Source organism: Rhipicephalus sanguineus, chromosome 7 (genome assembly GCF_013339695.2).
Source record: "Rhipicephalus sanguineus isolate Rsan-2018 chromosome 7, BIME_Rsan_1.4, whole genome shotgun sequence".
NCBI lineage: Eukaryota > Metazoa > Arthropoda > Arachnida > Ixodida > Ixodidae > Rhipicephalus > Rhipicephalus sanguineus.
The window spans coordinates 16,899,497-16,926,390 of record NC_051182.1 but is presented as its reverse complement, the minus strand read 5'-3'; the positions used below and the strand labels follow the sequence as shown (position 1 = coordinate 16,926,390).

At 51.5% G+C, this 26,894-nt stretch overlaps 1 protein-coding gene across 1 annotated transcript in view; it reads right to left on the bottom strand.

Moving 5' to 3' along the window:
• LOC125759082 (putative sodium-dependent multivitamin transporter) overlaps positions 1-26,894 on the bottom strand; it is a 124,317-nt gene that overhangs the window by 73,333 nt on the left and 24,090 nt on the right. Inside the window, exons 6-7 of the mRNA XM_049417335.1 lie at positions 22,494-22,561; positions 422-579 (exon numbers count right to left, since the gene is read on the bottom strand). Coding sequence (XP_049273292.1) covers positions 422-579; positions 22,494-22,561 — 226 coding nt within the window. The remainder of the gene's footprint in view (positions 1-421; positions 580-22,493; positions 22,562-26,894) is intronic.

Sequence of the window (26,894 nt, the reverse complement as noted above, 5' to 3'; positions counted from 1 at the left end):
AAACGTGGCAGCCGTGGGCAGAGAGGTTCATGCAATATGCAAAAATTTTCATAAAAATGCCATAGGAAACCAAAGTCACATCCTCTGAAAATGCGAGGATATAATGCTCATCTTCAACATCGTGCATTATATTATTTTCTTCACGACCTCGTTGTTATCAAAGTTTGCTTCTCGTTATGTGTTGTCCTTTTGATGTTATCCTTATGAGATGGCTGTCATTATGGCATTCTTGTCTTGTGTGCCTTCATTTGTTGATTATGTCATCTACTGAGACTTGTGTCAATTTCAAAGCGGAACAAAGCAGTCGAAAACATTTACGCAGTAAAGATATGGTAATTGCAGTGCACACAACAGTACCTCTGCGTAGGCCTGGCAGAGAGCATGAACTATGCTAGATTTGCGCCCCCATCCGAATACTCACCGGAACACGTATTCTGCATAGTTGAAGTCGCTCATGGACCTAAGTGGCGGGCTTGCACTTCCAGAGTCGTACAGCACTTTGCCAATGATCGACAGCGGTGCCGCAAACATCACCAATGCTTGTACGCAATCAGCCCAGACGACGCTGCGCAGGCCCCCCTGCAGAGAGAGCGAATATAACGTCTTATACACGAGATTCACATTTAAACACACAGTTGTCATAAAGTCCTATGCAAAATGTCGGCACGCCGTAAGAAGCATCTCGTCCCAAGTTTACTGACGCCTGCATTCGAATGTTGCTATCTACGTTACGTCGCACAACCAACTACACTCCCGGAGTCACAATTTAGTCGTCGGAGCCCAAACGCGCAATATACACAAAGATTCTGTTCAACGTCGTTGCGCTTGGCTCAAAGCGAAATGCTTTGGCCTAGCCTGCTCTCTGATGACTGCTTTGAGCAAATGGATTGCAGCTGTGCGTGGCGTACTCTTGGCATACTCGCAGACACTGGCGTAGCCGGGGCGAGGGGGTAGGGCGTTCAACCCCCTCTTCCACCCCAAAAATTATTTTTTCCACTTCTGCATGTGAACTTACCCACACACACATACAGCCATACATACATAAAGTATGATTGTACCCCCCGCGCCCACCCCGAAACCAATTTCTGGCGACGCTGCTGCACGCGGGTTCCTCATTTTTTTCTTTCAAATGATCACATGAGAACAAGAAAAGGACGAGGAAGACTTTCATTGGATGTACACTAAGGAAAGAGGAGAGAGACAAATAAACTTTATGTGGGAAAAAATTTATTGTGGGTTGCGGTCGTCTTTGAAAAAAAATGGCCGCGTATCTGCGTGCTTCGCTGCAAATGTCGTGGAAATACAACAGCCTTCTGCCGGCCGTACTACATGAGTCCTGGTCTCATGTGCGGCTACCCATGATGCTGTTCTCCTCTGTGTTGAATCGGCCGCATCTGGCTGGCATTGATAAAATAGAAGACGCTGCGTGAGATATGGACGCCATCTGGCAATGGCGTCGGGAAACTTGAGCTTGTGCAGAACCCAGGGCCACTGCCAGGTGGCAGCACCATATTACCACGCCCACTTCTTGTTTTATTTTGATGTATTCGGGTTTGACCAGCAAGGACGGTTATCAACGCTCGACGCTGTCTGCGAAGCAGTGTTCGAGAAGCTTCGCGATTGTAGTAGATCGTTTTGTTAAGATTGCGCGCAGCACGCGAATGTTCCAGCTTTGTCGAGAGAGAACGCCGCCACCAGCGATATCCCTGGAAAGTTCGATAGCGCCAGCATAAAAGCCGACACGCTTGAGCGCTTATCAGTTGATCGACGGTCGACGCTCTGTTCGCCGCTATCAGTGGATACCGTGTGTATTGCTGTAAATTAACTTTCCGTTTCTCGGCCACAAGTTCGGCCAAATAAATAGTTAGGCATTTCCAAGTTCTCCTGGAGTCTTCTTCACCATCACGACCACGTGACATCTGGTGGAAGTGCTGGTTCGTCCATGTTCCGGAAGCCCACACGGAGTTGGGATCCAAGTCCAAGTAGTCAAGAAGAAGAACTTCAAGACATCCCGGACCGTCGAACTAGTCGCCTGCAGCTAGGACTCAAGCCAGAGTACGGACTCCTTCCTGGCAACGCCAGGCCACCTAGCGCTGTGACCTCAACTGTAACGATGACCGCCCCAGGACCTCGAACGTCGATCCGGCTACATCAGCCCCGAGAGCCGCCAACCTTCCACGGGTCGTCGCTAGGAGATGCGGAGAGCTGGCCGGAAAGGTACGACCGGGTCGCCGTTTTTAACAATTGGACAAGTGCAGACAAACTACGGCACGTGTATTTCGCCCTAGAAGACACTGCTCGGACATGGTACGAGAATAGAGAAGGCATGCTGACAACCTGGGACTTTTTTCGCGCCGCATTTCTGGACACCTTCGGCAGCGTCGTCCGCAAGGAAAGAGCCGAAACCCTGTTGGAGACCCGTGTACAGCTCCCGAACGAAATAATCTGGATGTACACCGAAGAAATGACCCGATTGTTCCGGCACGCCGACCCCGCTATGTCCGAAGAAAAAAAGCTTCGTTTCCTGATGCGGGGAGTGAAGCAAGAGCTCTTTACCGGACTTGTACGCAACCCGCCCAAAACAGTCACGGAGCTCAGTTCGGAGGCCACAACGATTGAAAAGGCCCTAGAAATGCATACGAGGCAATACAAACGCCGCATGCCGACGACGAACTACGGGGAAAGACATGCGCTGGGCTCCGACGACCTTCGTGAGACGATAAGGGCGGTCCTGCGCGAAGAGCTCCGAAAGATGTTTTATGCATCGCAACCCCATGTCCATTCCATAGCCGACGTCGTTCGCGAAGACTTCCGCATTCGCTGAGAGTTGCTGCACCGCCGCAACCTGAGCCGGAAGCCATGAGCTATGCTGCCGTTGCACGCCACGCTGCCGCCACTCCGCGCAATCACCAACGCCCCGCACCATCGCAATTCCGTCGCCAGACACCGCCGCCACCTCCGTCGCCATCCCGCCCGCCTGCAGGCCAAAGCTACACCCGCCGAAAGACCGACGTTTGGCGCGCCCCTGACAACCACCCGCTCTGCTACCACTGTGGGGAGGCCGGCCACACGTACCGCCGCTGCCAGTACCGACAGATGGGGCTACGCGGATTCGCCGTCAACGCGCCGCGCCCATAGCCAGGCGAACGGCCTCGCGACATCGACGACTACCTCACCGGAACACAGGGGCAAGAACGAAGACCTTCCCGCTCGCAGTCGCCCGGCCGCTACATGTCACCTCACCGCCCGCAGTACACTGGCCCAAACCGGGGCCAGTCGCCTAGCCCGTATCCAGGGCAGCAACCGATGGAGGTGCGGTTGCTGTACGACGAAATGCCGCAGATCCTCTGCGGCCGCCGACGACAACGCGACGAGCCCTGCAGAACACGACGCGAGGCAGACGAAGCCCTGCCGATGAAACCTCGCGGACCGAAGAAGGCCTGACGGCGCAACGGGAAAGCAGTGGAACAAACCGACGTAGCCGTGACCCAACGCCACGGCCTAACTGCAAAGCCAGACGACGAACTAGCGACCTCGACGTTCTCATCGACGGCCACAAGGTCACCGCCCTCGTAGACACCGGGGCCGATTATTCCGTCGTCAGTGGGCCATTCGCCACCAAGCTGAAGAAAGTAAAGACCGCTTCGAGTGGACCCGAAATCCGGACAGCTGGAGGCCACCTGATAACGCCGATAGGTGTCTGCACGACGAGAGTCACCATCAATAACCGGACTTATCCTGCGAGCTTTGTAATCCTATAAAACTGTTCCAGGCATATGATAGTTGGAATAGACTTCCTAAGGGACCACGGCGCCGTCATCGACCTGAGGTCTGAGCCGATAACACTAACCTCAGACAAAGCGCTCCCACCCCACGCGACGCCAGGGAACCTTGCATTGAATGTAATAGAATAGCAGGTGACCGTTCAGCCGCGCTCCAGCGTCATCATTTCCGTCGGCAACGAAATACCTGCGAATTTTGAAGGCGTCATCGAGGGCGACCAGCACCTACTCCTGAACCGTCAAATTTGTGTCGCAAGAGGTACAGCCGTTGTTAGTAAAAAATAAACCAGTTGTTAGTAGCGCCTGTCCTGTCTCTCACATGTGTCTGTCTTTCTTTAGCGCTAAACCACGATGTTAGGTACAGCCGAGTTGCGTGACGGTAAAGCAAAGGTAGTGCTGACAAACTTCAGCCAGGAATATAAGCACCTTGTAGCGAAGCGATCGAACTTGGTAATCGGTCGTCCTCTCGAACACCTCCTAGTGGGTCGCTCTCTTCGGCTCTTTTCGAAGAGAACGCAACTCGCGCTGAGAGTCGGCCCCGCCTTGACTGTCGCTGTTGAGTATCGTCGCCGCTAATAAACCTCTTTATAATTTGGTGGAGAGTGCTGAGCCTTCACAACAACTTCGGCCCTTGTTCGATGCCCCTGGCTCTTCGATCCCGTACCTTGCCGCCTACCATGTCTCAAGACGCCTCCCAGCAAACGACCCAGCCCGCACCGACATGTCCCGGTGTCCCTCGTATTCGCGACCCTCCAGTCTTCACTGGCGCCGATGGTACCGACGTGGAGGACTGGCTCGCCATTTACGAGCGCGTGAGTGTCCCCAATAAATGGGAGGAGGACGGAAAATTTACTAACCTGGTTTTCTACGTCGCGGGTGTGGCGGGCCTGTGGTACAACAACCACGCATCCGATTTTACGATGTGGTCCGACTTCAAGACCGCCATTATCAACGTGTTCGGCCGACCTGCCGTTCGTAAGCTCCAGGCCGAACAGCGCTTACGTGAACGCGCTCAGCAGACCGGTGAATCATTCACCAGTTACATTGAAGACGTCCTCGACTTCTGTAAGAAGGCCGACGCCACCATGTCCGATTCTGACAAGATCAGGCACATCATGAAAGGCATCGACGACGACGCCTTCACCATGCTGCTCGCCAAGAACCCCAGCACAGTGGCAGAGGTCATAACGCTCTGCCAAAGCTATGAGGAGCTGCGCCGGCAGCGATCGATGACCCGTCGCTCTCCATCACGCGACGCCGAGCTTGCTGGCTTGTCGACCATACCCGACCACTCCGCGTTGCTCGCAGAGATCAAGACCTTCGTGCGCGAGGAAATCGCGCGCCAGTTCTCTCTGCTGGACTTCGCTCGCCCTCGGTACGCTCAACAGCCGTCGACCACCCTTCTGCCGCCCCTCCGTCGAGCAATTGAGCAGGAAATCGCGGAGGTCATGCCCCAGTACCACCAGCACCATCCAGCTCCTGCACCTTTGAGTTACGCCCAAGTTGTCGCAAGACCGCCCCCATCAATCGCTACGGCTGCCCCACACATTTACGCCGAAGCCTCCACTCGACCTCACTCTTGCGAAGCTGATGTACCGGTAGCCTACGCCGACGTCACGCACAGGCCACGACTGCAGCCCACCATGCAGTCCTATCAGTTGCCGTCCCGTCAATCCCGTCCTGCACCATGGGCGGGCCCTGCCCCAGCGAACCGATGGCGCACTCCTGACAACCGCCCCATATGCTTGGCATGCGGTTACGCTGGCCACGTGGCGCGCTATTGCAATCGCGTGCAGCCGCCTAGAGACGTGTCGCCTGCCACCGTCCAGTCGAACCGGCCGTATTACGACCCACCTACGCCTCCGTCGCCGCCGTCTCACCCAGCTGCATCTACCCGCCGTTCCCCGTCACCACGACGCCGTTCGCTGTCACCGATGCGGCCACGTTCGGTCCCACGCGACCAGGAAAACTAGTCGTCGCAGTCCACGAGGCAAGGGCTGCGACGCTATCGAACTGCGAAAGCCCTCAGCGAAGACCATCGAACGTGATAGATGTTTTTGTGGACGGTGTTCGCGCATCTGCCCTTATCGATACTGGAGCCACCGTATCTGTTATGGATGCTAAACTAAGCCGCCTGCTACGAAAAGTGACGACGCCGCTTTCCGGGCTCTCCCTCCGTACAGCCAGCACCCAAAGTATTCACCCGACGGCGGTATGCACAGCCCGTGTCATCATTCAGGACGCTCTGTACGCCGTCGAATTCATCATAATTTCTTCATGCTCTCACGACGTCATCCTGGGATGGGATTTTCTCGCCCGCCACGACGCCGTCATTCATTGCGCACCAGCCGAATTAGAGCTCTCACCATTCTCACATTTGACGCTGGCAGACAGTTCATCGGCTGCGACCAAGGTATTCGTAAAAGACGACATCACAGTTCCTGCGAATTCGTCAACGGCTGTGTCAGTCTATTGCACCGGTCTCTGCGACGCCGCTGCACTTCTTTCTCCATGTGACCGCGTTTTCACTAGGAAAGGCTTGCTGGTGCCATTTGCGACCGTGGAAATCACTCAGGGCGACACGGATATTTTTGTGACCAACCCATCCCCGTTCATGGTTACGTTGGTGCGAGGGGAATGTCTCGGCAGAGCGAAACCCCTCGAAGACGCACAACTTATGGACGCACCGGGTGACACGCACTGCGCCAGCTCTCGTACGCTCAGTGCTGTTTCCACATCTGATTCGTCATCCGCTGATGTATTTCGTTCCTCGATTGCTGACAACCTTACGTCGGTCGAGCGTTCCCAGCTTCTATGCCTGTTGGAAGAATTTCGTTCTTCGTTCGATGTCGCGCAAGCTCCTCTCGGCCGCACGTCTGCTGTCACCCATTGCATCGACACTGGCGCTCAACCACCACTGCGGCAACGTCCATATCGCGTATCTCCAGCAGAGCGTCGTGTAATTAACGAGCAAGTCGACGACATGCTTCGCCGCGACGTTATTCGACCCTCAAACAGTCCGTGGGCGTCTCCTGTCGTTCTTGTTGCGAAGAAGGACGGCTCTGTGCGGTTCTGTGTGGACTACCGACGCCTAAATAAGATCACCCGTAAGGACGTTTATCCCCTACCTCGAATAGACGACGCCATTGACAGCCTGCAAGGAGCAGAATTCTTTTCATAGCTTGATTTGCGCTCACGGTACTGGCAAGTCCCCATGGCTGATGACGCTCGACCGAAGACAGCCTTTGTCACGCCGGATGGCCTGTACGAATTCAACGTCATGCCATTTAGCCTGTGTAATGCGCCCGCGACCTTTGAGCGCATGATGGATACCGTTCTGCGCAACTTGAAATGGCACACGTGCCTGTGTTATCTCGACGACGTAGTAGTTTTCGCCCCGGACTTCTCCACGCATCTTCAACGCCTACGGGATGTGTTGACGCGTTTGAGCGACGCCGGGCTACAACTGAATTTAAAGAAGTGCCGATTTGCAGCACGGCAGCTGACAATACTGGGCTACGTCGTGTCCAAGGACGGAATTCTCCCCGATCCAGCCAAGCTTCGGGCCGTGTCAGAGTTCCCCAAACCTACGTCGGTCAAAGAACTGCGCAGTTTCGTAGGACTATGCTCCTACTTTCGGCGCTTCATCCGCAACTTCGCGACTATTATATCGCCGCTGACGAAGCTCCTTGGCAGCAACGGGCCCCTCAATTCGTGGTCGTCCGAGTGCGATGACGCTTTCGCAAAGCTCCGTAGCTTGTTGACGTCTCCTCCTATACTACGCCACTACGACCCTACGGCCCCTACAGAAGTACACACGGACGCCAGCGGTGTTGGCCTCGGCGCTGTCCTTGCGCAGCGCAAACCTGGGTTCCCGGAATACGTCGTGGCATATGCAAGTCGTACGCTTACTAAAGCTGAGACCAACTATACCGTTACGGAGAAAGAATGCCTGGCAATCATTTGGGCCCTTGCGAAGTTCCGACCTTATTTGTATGGTCACCCATTTGATGTCGTCACCGACCATCATGCACTATGCTGGTTGTCGTCCTTGAAGGATCCCTCAGGCCGTCTCGCCCGGTGGGCACTTCGCTTGCAAGACTACGACATCCGTGTGCTGTACCGCAACGGACGCCAGTATGCTGACGCCGACGCCCTGTCCCGCTCTTTCTTGCCTGACGACAATGCCCACAGCCCAGTGTCTCACATAGCTGTAGCTTCAATCGACGTTCACACCATCGCTACCGAACAGCGCAAGGATCAATAGATTGCCTCACTCATAGACTTGCTGACCGATCCATCGGTCACACCATCCTCTCGCGCATTGCGTCGTCAAGCCCACCATTTCGCCGTTCGCGACGACCTCCTCCACCGACGCAATTACGACGGCGACGGTCGCCAGTGGCTACTAGTAATACCCCGCAGTCTGCGTTCTCACATATGCGAGTCGTTCCACTCTGATCCGCAGTGTGCACACTCTGGGGTATCGAAAACCTACCACCGCATTCGCCAACGGTACTTTTGGCGAGGAATGTACCGCTACGTGCAGAAGTTCGTCCGCTCCTGCCTCGATTGCCAACGCCAAAAACCTTCAACGCACGTGTCACCAGTCGGTCTACAACCATTACCTTGCCCTAACCGTCCGTTTGGGCGCGTGGGCATCGATTTGTACGGGCCACTTCCTCTGACGTCCGCTGGTAACCGCTGGGCCATCGTCGCTGTAGACTACCTCACGCGATACGCTGAAACTGCCGCCCTCCCTTCGGCTACAGCGCGCGATGTGGCCTCCTTCCTGCTCCACCGATTCATGCTGCGTCACGGTCCACCCCAGGAGCTGCTCAGTGATCGAGGCCGTGTCTTCTTGTCAGAAGTCGTCGAAGCCATTCTCAAAGAGTGCAGCGTTGTTCACCGCAAAACTACTGCTTACCATCCGCAGACGAATGGCCTCACCGAACGCTTTAACCGCACGCTCGGCGACATGCTCTCGATGTACGTCGCCGCCGACCACACAAATTGGGATGCCATTCTGCCCTTCGTTACGTACGCCTACAATACCGCCCCTCAGAGCACTACTGGTTTCTCACCCTTTTTCTTATTGTATGGCAGGCACCCGTCGCACACAATCGAGACAATCCTTCCCTACAAGCCGGATCCATCTGATTCTGCGCCTATTTCTGACACAGCCAGGCTTGCTGAAGAGTGTCGCGAGCTTGCAAAGGCCTTTACAACGCACGAACAAGAGCGGCAGAAGAGCCTTCGCGGTGGCACCACCCCTTCTGAGTTCACGTTCCTCCCCGGAGCGCTCGTATGGCTCTCGGTCCCTACCACTGCAACCGGCCTCTCTTCAATACTACTGCCGAAATACGAAGGCCCCTACCGTATCGTCGAACGCACATCCCCGGTCAACTACCTGATCGAACCCATAGAACCATCTTCGGACCTGCGCCGTCGAGGGCGCGACATTGTCAACGTGGAGCGCCTGAAGCCCTACCACGACCCCCTCATAGTGACAAGTTGCTAGGTGGCCAGGCGGCTCCCTTTTCGTACCCGGGGTAATTGTAGCGAAGCGATCGAACTTTGGTAATGGGTCGTCCTCTCGAACACCTCCTAGTGGGTCGCTCTCTTCGGCTCTTTTCGAAGAGAACGCAACTCGCGCTGAGAGTCGGCCCCGCCTTGACTGTCGCTGTTGAGTATCGTCGCCGCTAATAAACCTCTTTATAACCTCAACATTGTTACGACGGTCGCCTACATCGACGAATGTGTGGCCGCCAGCAATGCTTTCGCCCTCTTCGATGCTGCCGAACCTCCTTCGACGAAAAGAGGTCCTGAACCAGATTTCGACGTCAGCCCGAGCCTTCCGAAGGTCAAGCAAGACCCGCTCAAAACCCTTCTCCTGCAATACAAGGACTGCTTTTCATCGTCGTCTAGACTTCGGATGACACCGGTCGCAAGACATCGCACCATAACAGAAAAAGTACCAGGCCACTTCGTCAGAGCCCGTACAGAGTTTCGACGCGAGAACGTGAGGCCATAAAGAAACAAGTCGACAAAATGCTACGCGACGATATCATCCAGCCTTCAAAGAGGCCGTGAGCGTCAAGGATGGGACACTGCGCTTCTGCGTTGATTATCGGCGCCTGAATGAAATCATGAAGAAGGACGTGTACTCCCTCCCACGGATAGACGACACCCTGGATCGACTGTATAAAAGCCGACGCCTGTATAAAAGCCGACGTGCCGACGATATCATCCAGCCTTCGAAGAGTCCGTGGGCGTCACCCGTGGTATTAGTGAAGAAGAAGGACGGGACACTGCGCTTCTGCGTTGATTATCGGCGCCTGAATAAAATCACGAAGAAGGACGTGTACCCCCTCCCACGGATAGACGACACCGTGGATCGACTTCACAACGCACATACGGAAATGCACACCAACGCAAGCAGCGTAGGACTCGGTGCCGTCCTTGTGCAAAAGACTGACGGGCTTGAAAGGGTTATCAGTTACGCTAGCTGGTCCCTATCTAAGGCGGAAGCTACTATTTCACAACAGAAAAGGAATGCCTTGCCATCCTCTGGGCTACGTCAAAGTTTCGCCCCTATCCCTATGGCAGGCCCTTCAAAGTTGTCAGTGACCATCACGCCTTTATGTTGGCTAGCTAACTTGAAGGACCCTTCCGGTCGTCTCGCACGATGAAGTCTGAGGCTTCAAGAATTCGACATTACCGTCGTGTACAAGTCCGGACGAAAACACTCTCACGCCGACTCTCTGTCTCGTGCCCCCGTCGATGCGCCGCCGCAAGACGATGACGGTGACTGCTTCCTCGGAACTATAAGTGTCGACGACTTCGCCGAAAGGCAACGAGCCGACGCGGAACCGGGGGGAGTATCTCTAGTGCAAGACCGCCGTTGTTCCTAAGGTATTCAAGCGAGGACTACCGTCGTTTTTCTTACGGAACGGCGTTCTCCTGAGGAAGAACTTCTCGCCACTTCGAACCGACTACCTTCTTGTCGTGCCCTCACCATTGCGACCAGAAGTCCTCCAGGCCCTACACAACGACCCGACGGCTGGTCACCTCGGTGTTTTCCTCACGCTCGCCAGAATACAGGAAAAATATTACTGGCGACGCCTTGCTGCCGACGTCGCCCACTACGTTAAGACTTCCCGAGATTGCCAGTGACGGAAGACGCCGCCGAGTAGGCCAGCGGGACTTCTGCAGCCAATCGAACCACCTCACCAGCCGTTCCAGCAAATCGAGATGGACCTACTGGGGCCGTTCCCGACGTTGACTTCCGGCAACAAGTGGATCGTCGTAGCAACTGACTACGTCACCCGCTACGCCGAGACAAACGTCTTGCCCAAAGGCGGTGTCGCCGAAGTAGCCATGTTCTTCGTGGAGAACATCGCCTTGCGTCATGGCGCCCCAGAGGTCCTCATCACAGACAGAGGTACCGCCTTTACTGTGGACCTAACTCAGGCGACCTTCAAATACAGCGAGACGAGCCACCGCCGTACCACCGCCTACCACCCGCAGACCAATGTCCTCACCGAGCGTCTAAATAAGACCATCGCCGACATGCTCGCCATGTACAGACTGTTTCACACTTAGGGGACTACCTCATCGACGACTACCTCACCGGAACACAGTGGGAAGAACGACGAGCTTCCCGCTCGCCGTCGCCCGGCCGCTACATGTCACCGCACCGCCGGCAGTACACTGGCCCGAACCGGGGCCGGTCGCCTAGCCCGTATCCGGGAAACTAAGGGCAGCAACCGATGGAGGTGCGGTTGCTGTACGACGAAATGCCGAAGATCCTCCGCGGCCGCCGACGACGACAACGCGACGAGACCTTCAGAACACGACGCCAACCGGACGGAGCCCTCACGACGAAACTTCGCGGCCCGAAGAAAACCTGACGACGCAACGTAGAAACAGCGGGACAAATCGACGAAGCCGTGATCCGACGCCACGACCTAACCGCAACGCAAGACGACGAACTAGCGACCTCGATGTCCTTATCGACGGCCACAGCATCACAGCTCTCGTCGGCACCGGAGCCGACTATTCCGTCGTCAGTGGGCCATTCGCCACCAAGCTGAAGAAAGTAAAGACCGCTTGGAGTGGACCCGAAATCCGGACAGCTGGAGGCCACCTGATAACACCGATTGGTGTCTGCACGGCGAGAGTCACTATCAATAACCACACTTATCCTGCGAGCTTTGTAATCCTACAAAACTGCTCCAGGGATGTGACACTCGGAATGGACTTCCTAAGTGACCACGGCGCCGTTATCGACCTGAGGTCTGAGTCGATAACACTAACCTCAGACAAAGCGCTCCCGCCCCACCCGACGCCAGGGAACCATGCACTGAATGTGATAGAAGAGCAGGTGACCGTTCCGCCGCGCTCCAGCGTCATTATTTCCGTCGGCACTGAAAAACCTGCAAACCTTGAAGGCGTAATCGATGGCGATCAGCAACTACTCCTGAATCGTCAAATTTCCGTCGCAAGAGGTATCGCCGAGCTGCATGACGGTAAAGCAAAGGTACTGCTGACAAACTTCAGCCACGAATATAGGCACCTCAACATGGGTACGACGGTTGCCTACATCGACGAATGTGTAGCCGCCAGCGATGCTTTCGCCCTCTTCGATGCTGCCGAACCTGCTTCGACGAATAGAGGTCCTGAACCGGATTTTGACGTCAACCCGAGCCTTCCGAAGGTCAAGCAAGACCAGCTCAAAACCCTGCTCCTGCAATACAAGCACTGTTTCTCGTCGTCCTCGCGGGTCCGACAAACGCCCCTTGCTAAGCACCGCATTATAACAGATGAAAATTCTCGACCACTCCGACAGAGCCCCTACAGAGTTTCGACGCGAGAACGTGAGGCCATAAAGAAACAAGTCGACGAAATGCTACGCGACGATATCATCCAGCCTTCAAAGAGTCCGTGGGCGTCACCCGTGGTATTAGTGAAGAAGAAGGATGGGACACTGCGCTTCTGCGTTGATTATCGGCGCCTGAATAAAATCACGAAGAAGGACGTGTACCCCCTCCCACGGATAGACGACACCCTGGGTCGACTTCACAACGCAACGTACTTTTCGTCGATGGACCTCAAGACCGGCTATTGGCAGATCGAAGTAGATGAAAGAGACCGAAAAAAGACCGCTTTTATAACACCCGACGGCCTCTTTGAGTTCAAGGTCATGCCTTTCGGTCTTTGCGCGGCACCTGCGACGTTCCAGCGCGTCATGGACACCGTACTGGCTGGATTGAAGTGGCAGACGTGCCTTGTGTATTTGGACGACGTCGTCGTGTTTTCCTCGACCTTCGACGAGCATCTCCGGCGGCTTGAGGCAGTACTTCAAGCAATCAAGACCTCTGGACTGACCCTGAAGCCAGTAAAGTGCCGATTCGCATACGACGAGCTCCTGTTTCTCGGTCATGTGATCAGCAAGTCTGGAGTGCGCCCAGACCCGCGGAAAACAGCGGCCATCGCCGACTTCGCGCCTCCCACCGACAAGAAGGCCGTCCGCCGATTTCTCGGCTTATGCGCCTATTACAGACGCTTCGTCAAAAGCTTTTCACGCATCGCCGAACCACTCACGCTTCTCACGAAGACTAACGTGGAATTCAGGTGGGAACCGGCGCAAGTGCAAGCATTTGAGGAACTTAAACGACGCCTGCAGACGCCAGCCATACTTGCGCATTTCGACGATTGCGCCGATACTGAAATACACACCGACGCAAGCAGCGTAGGACTCGGTGCCGTCCTTGTGCAAAAGACGGACGGGCTTGAAAGGGTTATCAGTTATGCTAGCCGGTCATTATCCAAGGCAGAAGCCAACTATTCCACAACAGAAAGGGAATGCCTCGCCATCATCTGGGCTACGTCAAAGTTTCGCCCCTACCTCTATGGCAGGCCCTTCAAAGTTGTCAGTGACCATCACGCCTTATGTTGGCTAGCTAACTTGAAACGGCGTTCTCCTGAAAAAGAACTTCTCGCCACTTCGAACGGACTATCTTCTTGTCGTGCCCTCATCATTGTGACCAGAAGTCCTCCAGGCCCTACACGACGACCCGACGGCTGGACACCTCGGTGTTTCCCGCACGCTCGCCAGAATACAGGAAAAGTACTACTGGCCACGCCTTGCTGCCGATGTCGCCCACTACGTCAAGACTTGCCGAGATTGCCAGCGACGGAAGACACAGCCGACTAGGCCAGCGGGACTTCTGCAGCCAATCGAACCACCTCACCGGCCGTTCCAGCAAATCGGGACGGACCTACTGGGGCCGTTCCCGACGTCGACTTCCGGCAACAAGTGGATCGTCGTAGCAACTGACTACCTTACCCGCTACGCCGAGACAAAGGCATTGCCCAAAGGCAGTGCCGCGGAGGTAGCCAAGTTCTTCGTGGAGAACATCGTCTTGCGTCATGGCGCCCCAGAGGTCCTCATCACAGACAGAGGTACCGCCTTTACAGCGGACCTAACTCAGGCGATCTTAAAATACAGCGAGACGAGCCACCGCCGCACCACCGCCTACCACCCGCAGACCAATGGCCTCACCGAGCGTCTAAATAAGACCATCGGCGACATGCTCGCCATGTACGTCGACGTTGAGCACAAGACGTGGGACGCCGTCCTTCCGTACGTGACCTTCGCTTACAACACGGCCGTCCAAGAAACGACGAAGATGACGCCGTACAAGTTGGTCTACGGAAGGAGCCCGGCGACGACGCTCGACGCCATGCTACCCAACGTCACCGACGAAGAAAATGTCGACGCCGCCGCTTACTTACAACGTGCCGAAGAAGCTCGACAGCTGGCCCGCCTGCGCATCAAGACCCAGCAGCACACCGACAGCCGTCGCTACAATCTTCGACGACGCTTCGTCGAGTACCAGCCCGGCGACCGTGTCTGGGTCTGGACGCCAATACGACGACGCGGACTAAGCGAGAAGCTTCTTCGACGATACTTCGGACCGTACAGGGTACTTCGACGTCTCGGCGCACTCGACTACGAGGTTGTCCCCGACGGCATCACGAACTCTCAGAGGCGCCGAGCTCGACCCGAGGTCGTGCATGTGGTGCGCCTTAAACCGTACTATGCTCGTTAACGCACCTGAGGACTCTAATGTTTGCTTTCTTTATTAGTTTTCTTTAGTATTGCATGTATTCATGTTCTGTTTTTAAGCATCGGGACGATGCTTTTTCAGAGGGGGGCATTGCCGCAAATCTTATATTTCATGAGTTGCAGCTTCACCCACAAAGACTTGGGTAACGCGCTGTGCAGGCCTCGCCGTGATGTGTAGGAAGCTTCGCGATTGTTTTGGAACAATCCGTTAAGATTGCGCGCCGCACGAGAATGTTCCAGCTTTGTCGAGAGATAACGCCGCCAACAGCGATATCGCTGGAAAGTTCGATAGCACCTGTATAAAAGCCGACGCACTTCGCCGCTTGTCAGTTGATCGACTGACGACGCCCTGTTCGCCGCTATCATTGTACAGCGTGTATTGCTGTAGTTCTAGTTCTCATTTTCCCGGCCACAAGTTCAGCCAAATAAACAGTTTCATTCTACAAACGCCGACTGCTTTCTTCGTCGACGTCACGACCACGTGACAATATCGGTCCGCTTCTTGTCTTTTACTCGCTCATTCTTCCTCTGCACAGCGGAACAAATCTTACCTAGCTTATTGGCCGCCGTGAAAACAACATTAACGCCGTATCTACTTCCTACTTTCTTTAGCCTGTGAGATACGCAATGAATGTACGGTATACCTACGACACGTTTCTTCCTATCGCTTTCTGCAACCATGCTTGGACTTAACACAATAGACTTCTTTAAACGTTCAGCAACCGTGGCCACTGCATCACGGGGATACCCTACATCTAAAAGACGCGTAACCTGTGCGTTAAAGCTATCACTCATTTTGTGCTCACACGACTTGGTGAGGGCTGATTTAAGGCAAGACATGGCGATGCCGTTTTTTACAACCTTCGAGTGCTTCGACGCAAAATTTAACAGCGGTTTCGAAGATCTAGGAGAATACTGCCAGCACACGTGGTTCTTCTGGAACGTTAAGTAAATGTCAAGAAATTGTATTCTATTATTCTGAGGCACCTCTTTAGTTAGGCTCAGCCCACCTCCATTTATTTCAAATTTTTCGCTCACGGAAGTTACCACCTTTTCAAAGTCCTCACCACTACAAAAGATCAAGTAATCGTCCACATAACGAAAAACCTTAATAACCGAATTACCTAAGGCGCCTTCCAAGAGACGCGTTGAAAAGTTGCGGGTGAGAGCAAAGACCAAAGGGCATGACCTTGAACTCGAACACCCCTTTTGGTGTTATAAATGCAGTCTTTTCTCGGTCTCTCTCCTAGACTTCTATTTGTCAGTAGCTGGTCTTGAGGTCCATCGATAAAATTACTTCGCTTTGTGCAGTCGATCTAGGACGTCGTCTGTTTGTGAGAGAGGGTACACGTCCTTCTTCGTGACCTTGTTCAGGCGACGATAGTTGACGAAGAAAATTAGGGTTCCTTCCTTCTTTTTCACTAACACAACAGGTGACGCCCACGGACTCTTAGACGGCTGACTGATGAAGTCACTTAGCATTTCGTCGAACTGTTTCTTAACGGCCTCGCGTTCTCACGTCGAAACTCGGTATAGGCTCTGACTGATTGGCCGGGCGCTTTCTTCGGTTCTGATGCGAATTTTTGACGATGACCAGAAGCAGTCCTTGAATTGCAGGAGCAGGGCTTTAAGCTGGTGTTGTTTGTGCTTCGGGAGGCTCGAGTTGACGTGGAAATCTGGTTGGGAACCTCGGTCGATCGAAGCAGGTTTGGTAGTAGGTTCGGTGCTCGTACGTGGTTATACTGCCGCAAAGGCTGCTTTCAGTGGGCTTTTCTACAAGAGGATCAGCGAACCGCTGTGCAAGCGTCTACAATGCCTCGCGCCTGCGCGCGCTTCTTGTGGCACTGCGGCGCTCCTCGTGCACGGACTCGAGACAGTGGGCTTATTCGCGAGGCACCGAAAAAGTTTGTTCGGGAAAAGACACTTTTGTGGCATGCTTTAGCTGACTCATTTATTAGATGTGAAGCATCTTACAGCGGAGTTCAATCCGGTGGTGGTGGTGTGCGGCGTGATCACCCTTACCATGCGCAAGCCCTCTCCACACACCTCTTCCTCTCCCCTCCCCCTACACCTGGCTCACAGGTACATCGTACCTGTGAGCCACCTTTTTCAAATTGTGGCTCACCTTATGCAAGTAAGGCACAACAACCGGCCGTTGGCCGCTCCGCTCACAAGCTGTAGCCTCGTTTTCCCGCGCCCTTGCTTTTAGCTTGCGGTGCAGAGATCCTGCCACAGATGCAATGACCGAATGAGGGAAGCCGGCTTTTGATAGCCGATCCATTTGGTGAAGAAAGCTGTCCCGCATCTTGTGCTCACAAGACTTTTTGAGCGAGGATCCCAGACATAGTGTGGCAATGGCCCTCTTCACCAGCTTGGAGTGGGCAGACTCGTACGGCAACAGATCTTTTTTTGCTCTCGGTAAATAGCACCAGCAAACGTGGTCCTCTGAAAAAGGTAGTCTCAAATCTAAAAACTGTATGCTATTTCCAATGGGGTTCTCATGGCTAAAAGTGAGGCCTTTACCATTAGCTTTAAAAACATCTAAAACCTTGTCGACTTCGGAAACTTTAAAAGAACACGCGTGGTTCATCACAATTAAAAAGTCGTCGACATATCTAAAAACCTTTAAAACAGGCGTGCCCATGAGGCAGTTGTCAATGTTCTGATCTACTTCCGATAGGAAAATGTCACAGAGTAAATGTGCTACGCACGAACCAATACAAATGCCCTTCTTTTGAAGATACAAACGGTTGTCAAAGGTGATAAAGGTATTCTTAAGGTAAGCATCAATTAAAACTAAAAAGCAATCTACACTTATACCCACGGCATTTTGAAACTGAACTTCCCCATTATATTCAACACAATTCTTAACCGTAGAGAAGAGAGCATCATGTGGCACAGAGTAAAACAGTTCTTCAATATCTACAGAAAAAGCGTAGCCAATTCTCTGATTATCCTAAAAGAACCGACATATTTCATCGAAGTTACCAACACGAAAAGGATCACGAAGTTTCAGCTGTTTCAAGCACTTCAAGAGGAATCTACTAACATGCAATTGCGAAGTACCGCGTTCACTCACAATAGCTCTCAAAGGAACACTAGGTTTGTGCGTCTTAGCATTGAAAAAAATTGACAAAGCCCCACAAGCACTCTTATCTATGTTTCTCGCGAGTTGCTGCAAATTGTTCTTATCACAAAGATTCAACATGTTCTTCTTCGCTCTTGACATGGTAACTTTAACCGGCGCGAAATTCTTGTGAACAGCCTGTGATGTTTTTTCAGTAAACAAATCCTTAGGCATTACAACAAAATTGCCCTCTTTGTCAACCTGTAGAAGGCAAAGATTATTGCCTTTAAAATACCTAGTCAAGCGCCCTAGGGGGGCACTTTTGCTAAGGCAGTCTTTGTTTGCATATTTTTGTAGGCAGTCCATACCTTCTAGAAGGCATCTTTCGCGTTGCTCAGAGTTCGTAGTTCCCGCCAAACGTCTGTTCAGTGCTGCCAGATCAGATGAAGTGGATCAGAACATTGACAACTGCCTCATGGGCACGCCTGTTTTAAAGTTTCCGAGGTCGACAAGGTTTTAGATGTTTTTAAAGCTAATGGTAAAGACCTCACTTTTACCCGTGAGAACCCCATTGGAAATAGCATACAGTTTTTAGATTTGAGACTAACTTTTTCAGAGGATCACGTTGGCTGGTGCTATTTACCGAGAGCAAAAAAAGATCTGTTGCCGTACGAGTCTGCCCACTCCAAGCTGGTGAAGAGGGCCATTGCCACACTGTGTCTGGGATCCTCGCTCAAAAAGTCTTGTGAGCATAAGATGCGGGACAGCTTTCTTCACCAAATGGATCGGCTATCAAAAGCCGGCTTCCCTCATTCGGTCATTGCATCTGTGGCAGGATCTCTGCACCGCAAGCTAAAAGCAGGGGCGCGGGAAAACGAGGCTACAGCTGGTGAACGGAGCGGCCAACGGCCGGTTGTTGGGCCTTACTTGCATAAGGTGAGCCCCAATTTGAAAAAGATGGCTCACAGGTACGATGTACCTGTGGTTTTTTCCGCACCCAACAAGCTGGCCCAACTGTGCCCCCGCATCATCGGCGCCTCAAAGACGGGCTGCCAAGTCAAACATGCCACCGCATACACTCGGTGTGCGACGGGGGTGGTGTATGAAATACCACTAACTTGTGGGAAGTCATATGTGGGACAAACGGGCAGATGTGTTAATGACCGCATGAGGGAACACGCAAACAATCTAAAGAAGGATTTCACTGCGCACCTTTCGGCGCATTGTAAGACCTGCTCTTGTGTGCCAAGATTTACTGATGTGAGGATTCTGGGCAGAAGCCATGATAAAACGGCGCGTGAACTTCTCGAGCCTTTCTACATCAAAGAGAAGAATGATGATTGCGTCAGTCAGACGTCAGTCTTCCTGTACAATGCGGAACACAATTTTTTCAAATCTTTGATATGATACGCCCCTTATGGTTTGTGACGTTGCGTTTGCGCATTGGGATGTGTATATATGTGCCACAGTCTTGCAGTCTTTATTAAAGTTGTGAGTGTAGCGCCTGTCCCGTCGGTTTGTGTTCCTTATTTTGTTGTGTGTGTGTTTTTAGCGCTGCATTATGTCATTCAGCAAGCACCAACTCGCCCAACACGTTCTTCTGCCCCTCTCCTCTCCCCCTCTGAAACGCGGGCTCTACATGCCGAAACGCTGCTTTTCATCGCCTCATGGTCCCCTTTAGCGGGAGATGGTGTGATTTTTTTCACCTACTCTTGAGGGCACAAGTTCGCCCATAATAAAACCAGTGTTTGTGTGACCCATCTTGCATTACGCTACAATACTACGATGAGCTGCGTTTGCCGGATGACGACGCGTACGGAGATTTGACCTAGCTCTCGTGACCAGGCCCTGCGGTCATCAAGAAAGTGCGCCGCATAATCGAGGCTTTCCCGAGAGGCGCGTCAACTCTAGCGATTGCCAGCTGCGACGTGCTCGTGGCTCTCTTCTAGCGTATCATTCGAGCGCTGAAGCCGTTTGCTTGCCCCGCGTTCCGTGATGTGTATTGGTGTTCCGTCAAAGGCATTAAAGTATTTTGAGATGTTTGAGAGAACACTGGGTATTTTGCCTCGCGACGTTCGGCGCAACACGACGTCGGCGACGGTGGACGCGGGCCTATGGCTGACTAAGCCTGAACCTGCGGTCGTCTCGACTACGGTGAGCAGCGAGTCTACCACACGTTTTATTTTTTTATTTCTTCGTGATGATGATCGTCTTACGTGAAAGGGGAACTGACTGCACTTTTCTCGCTTAGATGGCATAGAAAAGCTGGCGCATTTAAAGACGCGAAAATCGCGGCACATTCGGCACACTGTCGGAGTAGTTATTGGACGACACACTCATTAAAGGTCGGGCTATGACGTATCATTGTGCGTGGACTCAACTGTGACGAGGCGGACCGACATCTCTGTGTAAATAGAGTGACTGTGTAAGTTGCTCGGATTCACCAGGCACACCGGCTACGCCCTAATGCCGAAATGTTAGCTTGCAGTCGACGTAGCTTCGGCACTCGGCTTCGAGCGCAGACATCCGTTTTATAGGCGCTTCTGCGCGCTCACGTTCAATTCATGGCCCATGCCGACTGAGTGAAGCGGAGCTATACTATACAAGGGGTTCCCAATCATGGATATTTCATGGTCCCTTTGTTGACCGGTGGAAGTGATGAGGGACCCCTTGTAGTGAGAGAAAACTCGCGGGGAGGGGAGGACGGAAGGAGATTCATAACAAAACATGCAGCGTGAAATAGGGGTCTTTTATTTGTGCCTCACATAAAATGGTCAACTAATCTGCAACACCGATTCGATCTAAACAGCTTGTTCATAAGTTGCGCGTTCTGCAGCCACATTCAACCTGATACTAGCTATGTTTGCTATTCAGATATGCAAGCCCAGAAAAAGTATCCTCGCGTAATATGTCGTAGAAATCAGCAACAAACGTTTTTCAGCTATCTCATGGGGGACAGACATAATTCATCTCCGCCTCAGAGCAAACGTGTTATGCGGTGAGGCATACCAAAATTGAGAAGGGTTCACTGTCAAGGCATATAGTGTCCCCTCGAAAAACGCGCTTTTTTTTTTTCGAGTATGGATTTCACGGACGCTTCGCGGACCCCCTTTTGAGAACCACTGCTATACGCTATAGTTAAAGTATGCATATGTAACGTTTATTACATAGGTAAAAAAAGGGGAACCCGTTGTGGTAGCTCAGAAAGTACGGTGCGCGCTACGAAACTCCATGAGACGGCCATGATTTTCTGCCACAGTCCCATTTAGAATGAGGTGTGTACTTCGAGTCAAGCGCTCCTTAAACAGCCTCATGTGGTCATTTTTCCGGAACAGCTTACCACGACGTGGCCCATAATAATATGCTCGTTCTCGAATGTAATAACCCTCCTTTCTGTTCATTTATAGATGCACAGAAGTGACGCCAACTCCCAAACTAATCATGCTTACATCGTCAGAAAAAACTGCGCAGCAGGACGAGACACCAAGAAAGAGATGACGAAAACGAGCGCAGACTCACAACTAGTTTATTGAAAACCGTGTCAACCTTAACAAGCCGCAGCAAAGATGATGTGTCACAGACAACGAAAGAACACGTGAAACCGCGTAGACAAGAAACCACACCGGTCAAAGATTTCAAACTGACAATCACTCCCGCTTAGTTACACCGATAGCACGTGGACCCCAGATAATCGAACTCCTTGTCGGACAAGCGAATAGACGGAGCGCTGACACATCTTTCATCGTTTCCTCTGATGTGGAAGGCCTCTATTATCTTGCGGCCCAAGTATCTACTATCCCTGGACACTACTTTCGCGTCATTAAAGACGCATTCACACCCACTTGTCCGACACTTTGTCCGACAAGGAGTTCGATTATAGGCGGTCCACGTGCTATCGTTAACTAAGCGGGAGCGATTGTCAATTTGAAATCTTTGAACGGTGTTGTTCATTGGCTACGCGGTTTCAAGTGTTCTTTCGTTGTCTGTGACACATCATCTTTGCTGCGGCTTTTTAAGATTGACATGGTTTTCAATAAAGTAGTTGTGAGTCTGCGCTCGTTTTCGTAATTTCTTTCTTGGTGTCTCGTCCTCCTGCGCACTGTTTTCTTAAGATGTTCCCGTACCAACTTGCCCAACTTTCAACCCTTCTAATCATGCTTACTAGCGTGCACTTATTGTCGAAAAAGATAGTCCGGAAGGGACGCATTTCAGTTAGTCTGGCACCATAGCTAAGGTAATAATAATAATAATAATAATAATAATAATAATAACAATAATATCTGCGGTTTAACGTCCCAAAACCACGATATGATTATGAGAGACGCCGTAGTGAAGGACTCCGGAACTTTTGACCACCTGGGGTTCTTTAACGTGCACCTAAATCTAAGTACACCGGCCTCAAATAATTTTTGCCTCCATCGCAAATGACGAAGTTAGTGCAAGAAAACGCACTGGGAATTTTCAATACTGCTGCGCGTAAAAAACACTCAGTGACCCCTAACTTGCTCACCAGAGCAGTGTACACCGTGCCTGCAAGACCGATGGCCAAGTTTGATGCCAGCAGCGGTACATGAAACACTGTAAAGCAAAAAAGAAAGTAGTTTATTACTTGGGTATTCTTGTGACGATGTATGAAATTGTGTTGTGTAAGATTTGCGTTCACTAAACCTGCGCAGTTCAGCGCATACTCCTATGCCTCAGAAGGCACCAGCACTTATCTCGTGTTATCGCGACGCTCAAGCGGTTGATAGCGGAAGTGAAGAGCCAGCTGTTTATATGATACTATCGAAGCTAAGATTGTGCGGCTACTCCCGCGAAAGAACCACGTTGCATAAAAAAAAAGCTGCGTTGCTTCTAGCGCACAAACAAGAACGAAAATAAGGAAAAGTACGACAAAAATTATCTTTATTACGAAAATTATGTTAAATTATAAACTTGTGTGTATTAATGACTATCACGCTAATTTTGACGTGTTCTGCTTTGAAAGTATGAAAGCAATAAAATATGAATTCCTTTTGAAATATGCAGGTCTTTTTTAGGCAATTTCTTATGCACCGCACTTTTGTACAATGGTTGATTTGGTCCTCTTTTTGAAGTTTTCTTTAACTTAACCTTTCGTTTAGGCACACAGTCTTGTCCGCCTTCATAAGCCGTGTTCTACAGCGCATGCTCAGGAAAATCGAAATCGTCCGCAAGGAAAGAGCGGAAACCTTGTTGGAGTCCCGTGTACAGCTCCCGAACGAAAGAATCGGAATAACAGAGAGCTGAGCTAGTTGGTAAGTATTCATTCTAAAAAGACAGGGCGTGCAAACACGGACACAAGAAAGAAGTCAGGACACCACAAACGCCGACTAACAACTGAAGAGACGCACAACGGCTGAAAAGAAAGAAGGCACGAAAACTTATCTGCACATACTCATGCAACAGGCGAACCTATCAATCCGGCACGCGTGGTGGTCTACGTGGAAGATAACTGTTAAGGCATTTGATTTCATCTTTATGCAGGTTAATCGACGGTTGGCTCACGCATGCGCTACCACTATTCTCGATATGCCATGCTTCAATCATCAGGCGCGTTTCTTCATTTCTATGACGGTACAACACTGCGCATTCATCGAATTTTGGCGTGCACTTACAATCTCTACAATGCAAAGATAGATTAGAAGGTGAGCCTCCTGTTAGCGATCTCTTATATTCCAACAATCTCTGGTTAATGCATCGGCCCGTTTGTCCTACGTAGAAGCGACCGCAGCTGAAAGGGACCTTATACACCACACTCGTACGGCAATCAGTGAATTTGTTGGTGTGTTTTACGAAACAAATATCGGTCCGCTTCTTGTCTTTTACTCGCTCATTCTTCCTCTGCACAGCGGCACAAATCTTACCTAGCTTACTGGCCGCGGTGAAAACAACATTAACGCCGTATCTACTTCCTACTTCCTTTAGCCTGTGAGACACGAAATGAATGTACGGTATACCTACGACACGTTTCTTCCTATCGCTTTCTGCAACCATGCCTGGACTTAACACAATAGACTTCTTTAAAAGTTCAGCAACCGTGGCCACTGCATCACGAGGATACCCTACATCTAAAAGACGCGTAACCTGTGCGTTAAAGCTATCACTCATTTTGTGATCACACGACTTGGTGAGGGCTGATTTAAGGCAAGACATGGCGATGCCGTTTTTTACAACCTTCGAGTGCTTCGAGGAAAAATTTAACAGAGGTTTCGAAGATCTAGGAGAATACTGCCAGCACACGTGGTTCTTCTGGAACGTTAAGGAAATGTCTAGAAATTGTATTCTATTATTCTGAGGCACCTCTTTAGTAAAGCTCAGCCCACCTCCATTTAATTCAAATTTTTCGCTCACGGAAGTTACCACCTTTGCAAAGTCCTCACCACTACAAAAGATCAAGTAATCGTCCACATAACGAAAAACCTTAATAACCGAATTACCTAAGGCGGCTTCCAAAAGATTGTCAATCTTGCTAAGGTATAAATCACTAAGAACCGGAGCAACCTTAGAACCAATACATATCCCTGATTTCTGCACATAAACGCCTTCCTTCCAACCTACAAGCGTCGACTTTAAATACATGGAAAGGATTTCTAGAAATGCCCCGCTAGAAACACCACATTTATCGGTTAAAACCGTCTGGTGCGCTTGTTCGTTAATACATTCATTAACACAATTTAACAAGTCCTCATGCGGCAAAGAATAATACAGGTCTTCAATATCCATACTAAAAGCTTTACAACAGCCGGGGTTCTCCTCTGAGAGGAACTGAACTAGCGCCTGAGAATTACGCATACGAAAAGGGTCTGAAAAACTCAAAGAGGTTAAGCAGTTCTGCAGATAACTAGATACAGCGACTTGTCAGGTACCTTGCTCTGAAACGATTGCTCGAAATGGCATCTCGTTCTTATGTGCTTTGGCTTCTTCTTTCTTGTGTCCGTGTTCGCACGCCCTGTCTTTTTAGACTGAAAAAGTTGTTTTCACTATCAGTCTTGTTTTAGAAAGAAAAGAAGCTCACACTTTTGAAATGCAATCACGCGTCATATTGTGTGTAGAGCTTTCAGTTTTGCAAACTATGCCACAGTTACCTGTTCAACCAATCAAAAGCATATCACCTGAACAAAATAAAGACAGCACATTTGCGTTGCAGCAAACGAGAAAGCCGGAAAAGTTGCATGTGTATTGTTATACATACTGCACGTATATTGCCACGGGGTCGTGACGTCGACAAAGACATCAGTCGGCGTGTTCAAGATAAAAGTCTTTATTTGGACGGACTTGCGGCCGGGAAATGAAAACTCAAACAACAGCAATACACGCTGTACACTGATAGCGCCGAACAGGGCGTCGGCCGTCGATAAACTGTTCATGGCTGGGACGTGCCGTCTTTTGTACATCACGCATCAAACTTTCCTCTGGTGTTCGCGCATGACTGGAATAATCTAAACTATTCGTGTCCTGCGCGCAATCTCAACAAAGTGATCTACTACAGTCGCGAAGCTTCTCGAACACTGCGGCGCGGTCATCGTCGAGCGTTCCCAACCATGCTGCTGGTCAAACCCGAACACATCAAAATAAAACAAAAAGTGGGCGTGGCAATATGCTAGTGGTTTGAGTGAGTTAGTAACATTACAGAATTGCAGACATTCCACACACAACCTGAGCGTACAAGTGCTGACAAGACTGACAACTACCTTCTTTTTGGCTGCGCTGTGGGTTTCAACCAGTGCTGGGCAGTATCGCAGATACATGTATCTTAGATACTATCTTAGATACTCCTTACGTATCTTGTATTTGTATCGCGATACGTTTCGCAAGACGTGTATCAGCATCTGTATTTCCGATACATTGAAGAATGTATCGTGTATCTTCAGATACAATATACTGTCACGGGGTCGTGACATCGACGAAGGCAGCAGTCGGCGTGTCCAAGATGAAACTCTTTATTTGGCGGAACCTGTGGCTGGGAAACGGAAAGTCAAACTACAGCAATACACACTGTACACTGATAGCGGTGAACAGAGCGTCCGCCGTCGATGAACTGCTCTGTGGTAAGGCGCGTCGGCCTTTTACATGCGGCATCGAACATTCGAGCCTTATCGCTGCTGCCCGGGTTGGTTCCAGAGTGATCTCAACTGTTCGCGTTTGCGCGCTCGAGCTTATAAGAAGATTCTAAAATAATCTGGAAGGTTACCAGACATTAGGGCGAGGCTTGTGCAAGGCGGCAGCTATACGTGCAACGGACTAGTTAGATAAAAATTACACCATCACCCGCTAAAGGGGACCATGAGGCAATGCGAAGCCGGAGCACTTGCACGATCGCGTTCCGTTGGCGTTCGTTGGGCATGCTACCGACCTCGCGTTGTGGAACGCGAAGAGGGACGCTACGCGCGTCGTATCTTCCATCTAGCCTGGCTGTTAATTCTCACAGGGCGAGCGGGGAACGCGGTCGACAGGCGGGCGAGAGGGGGGCAGCGTAGGAGAGGAGAGAGAAGGGGAGGGGACGCGCATGCGCTCGAGCTCATCGCGGCGTTGCGCAGGAGAGAATTTCGGCATGTCTAGTCCGCGTTTCAAAGGAAGAGTGGAAAGGGGTATGGGAGAGGGGTATGGGAGAGGGAAAATGGAGAGGGAATGTGGAGAGAGGAAGGGGAGAGGGGAAGCGGAGAGGGGAAGTGGAGAGGAGGTGTGCGGAGAGGGTATGCGCATGCGCAGTAAGGGTGGTCACGCCGCACACCACCACCACCGGATTGAGCTCCGCCTTAAGATACTTCGCATCTAAAATGACCAAAAGAAGCGCTCGTGGCAATACTGACATCGCAACACTACCGTGCGAAGCAAGAAACGTTGGCGGAACTCTGCTTATCAAGCTGATACGTACTGCTGCCACTAAGTC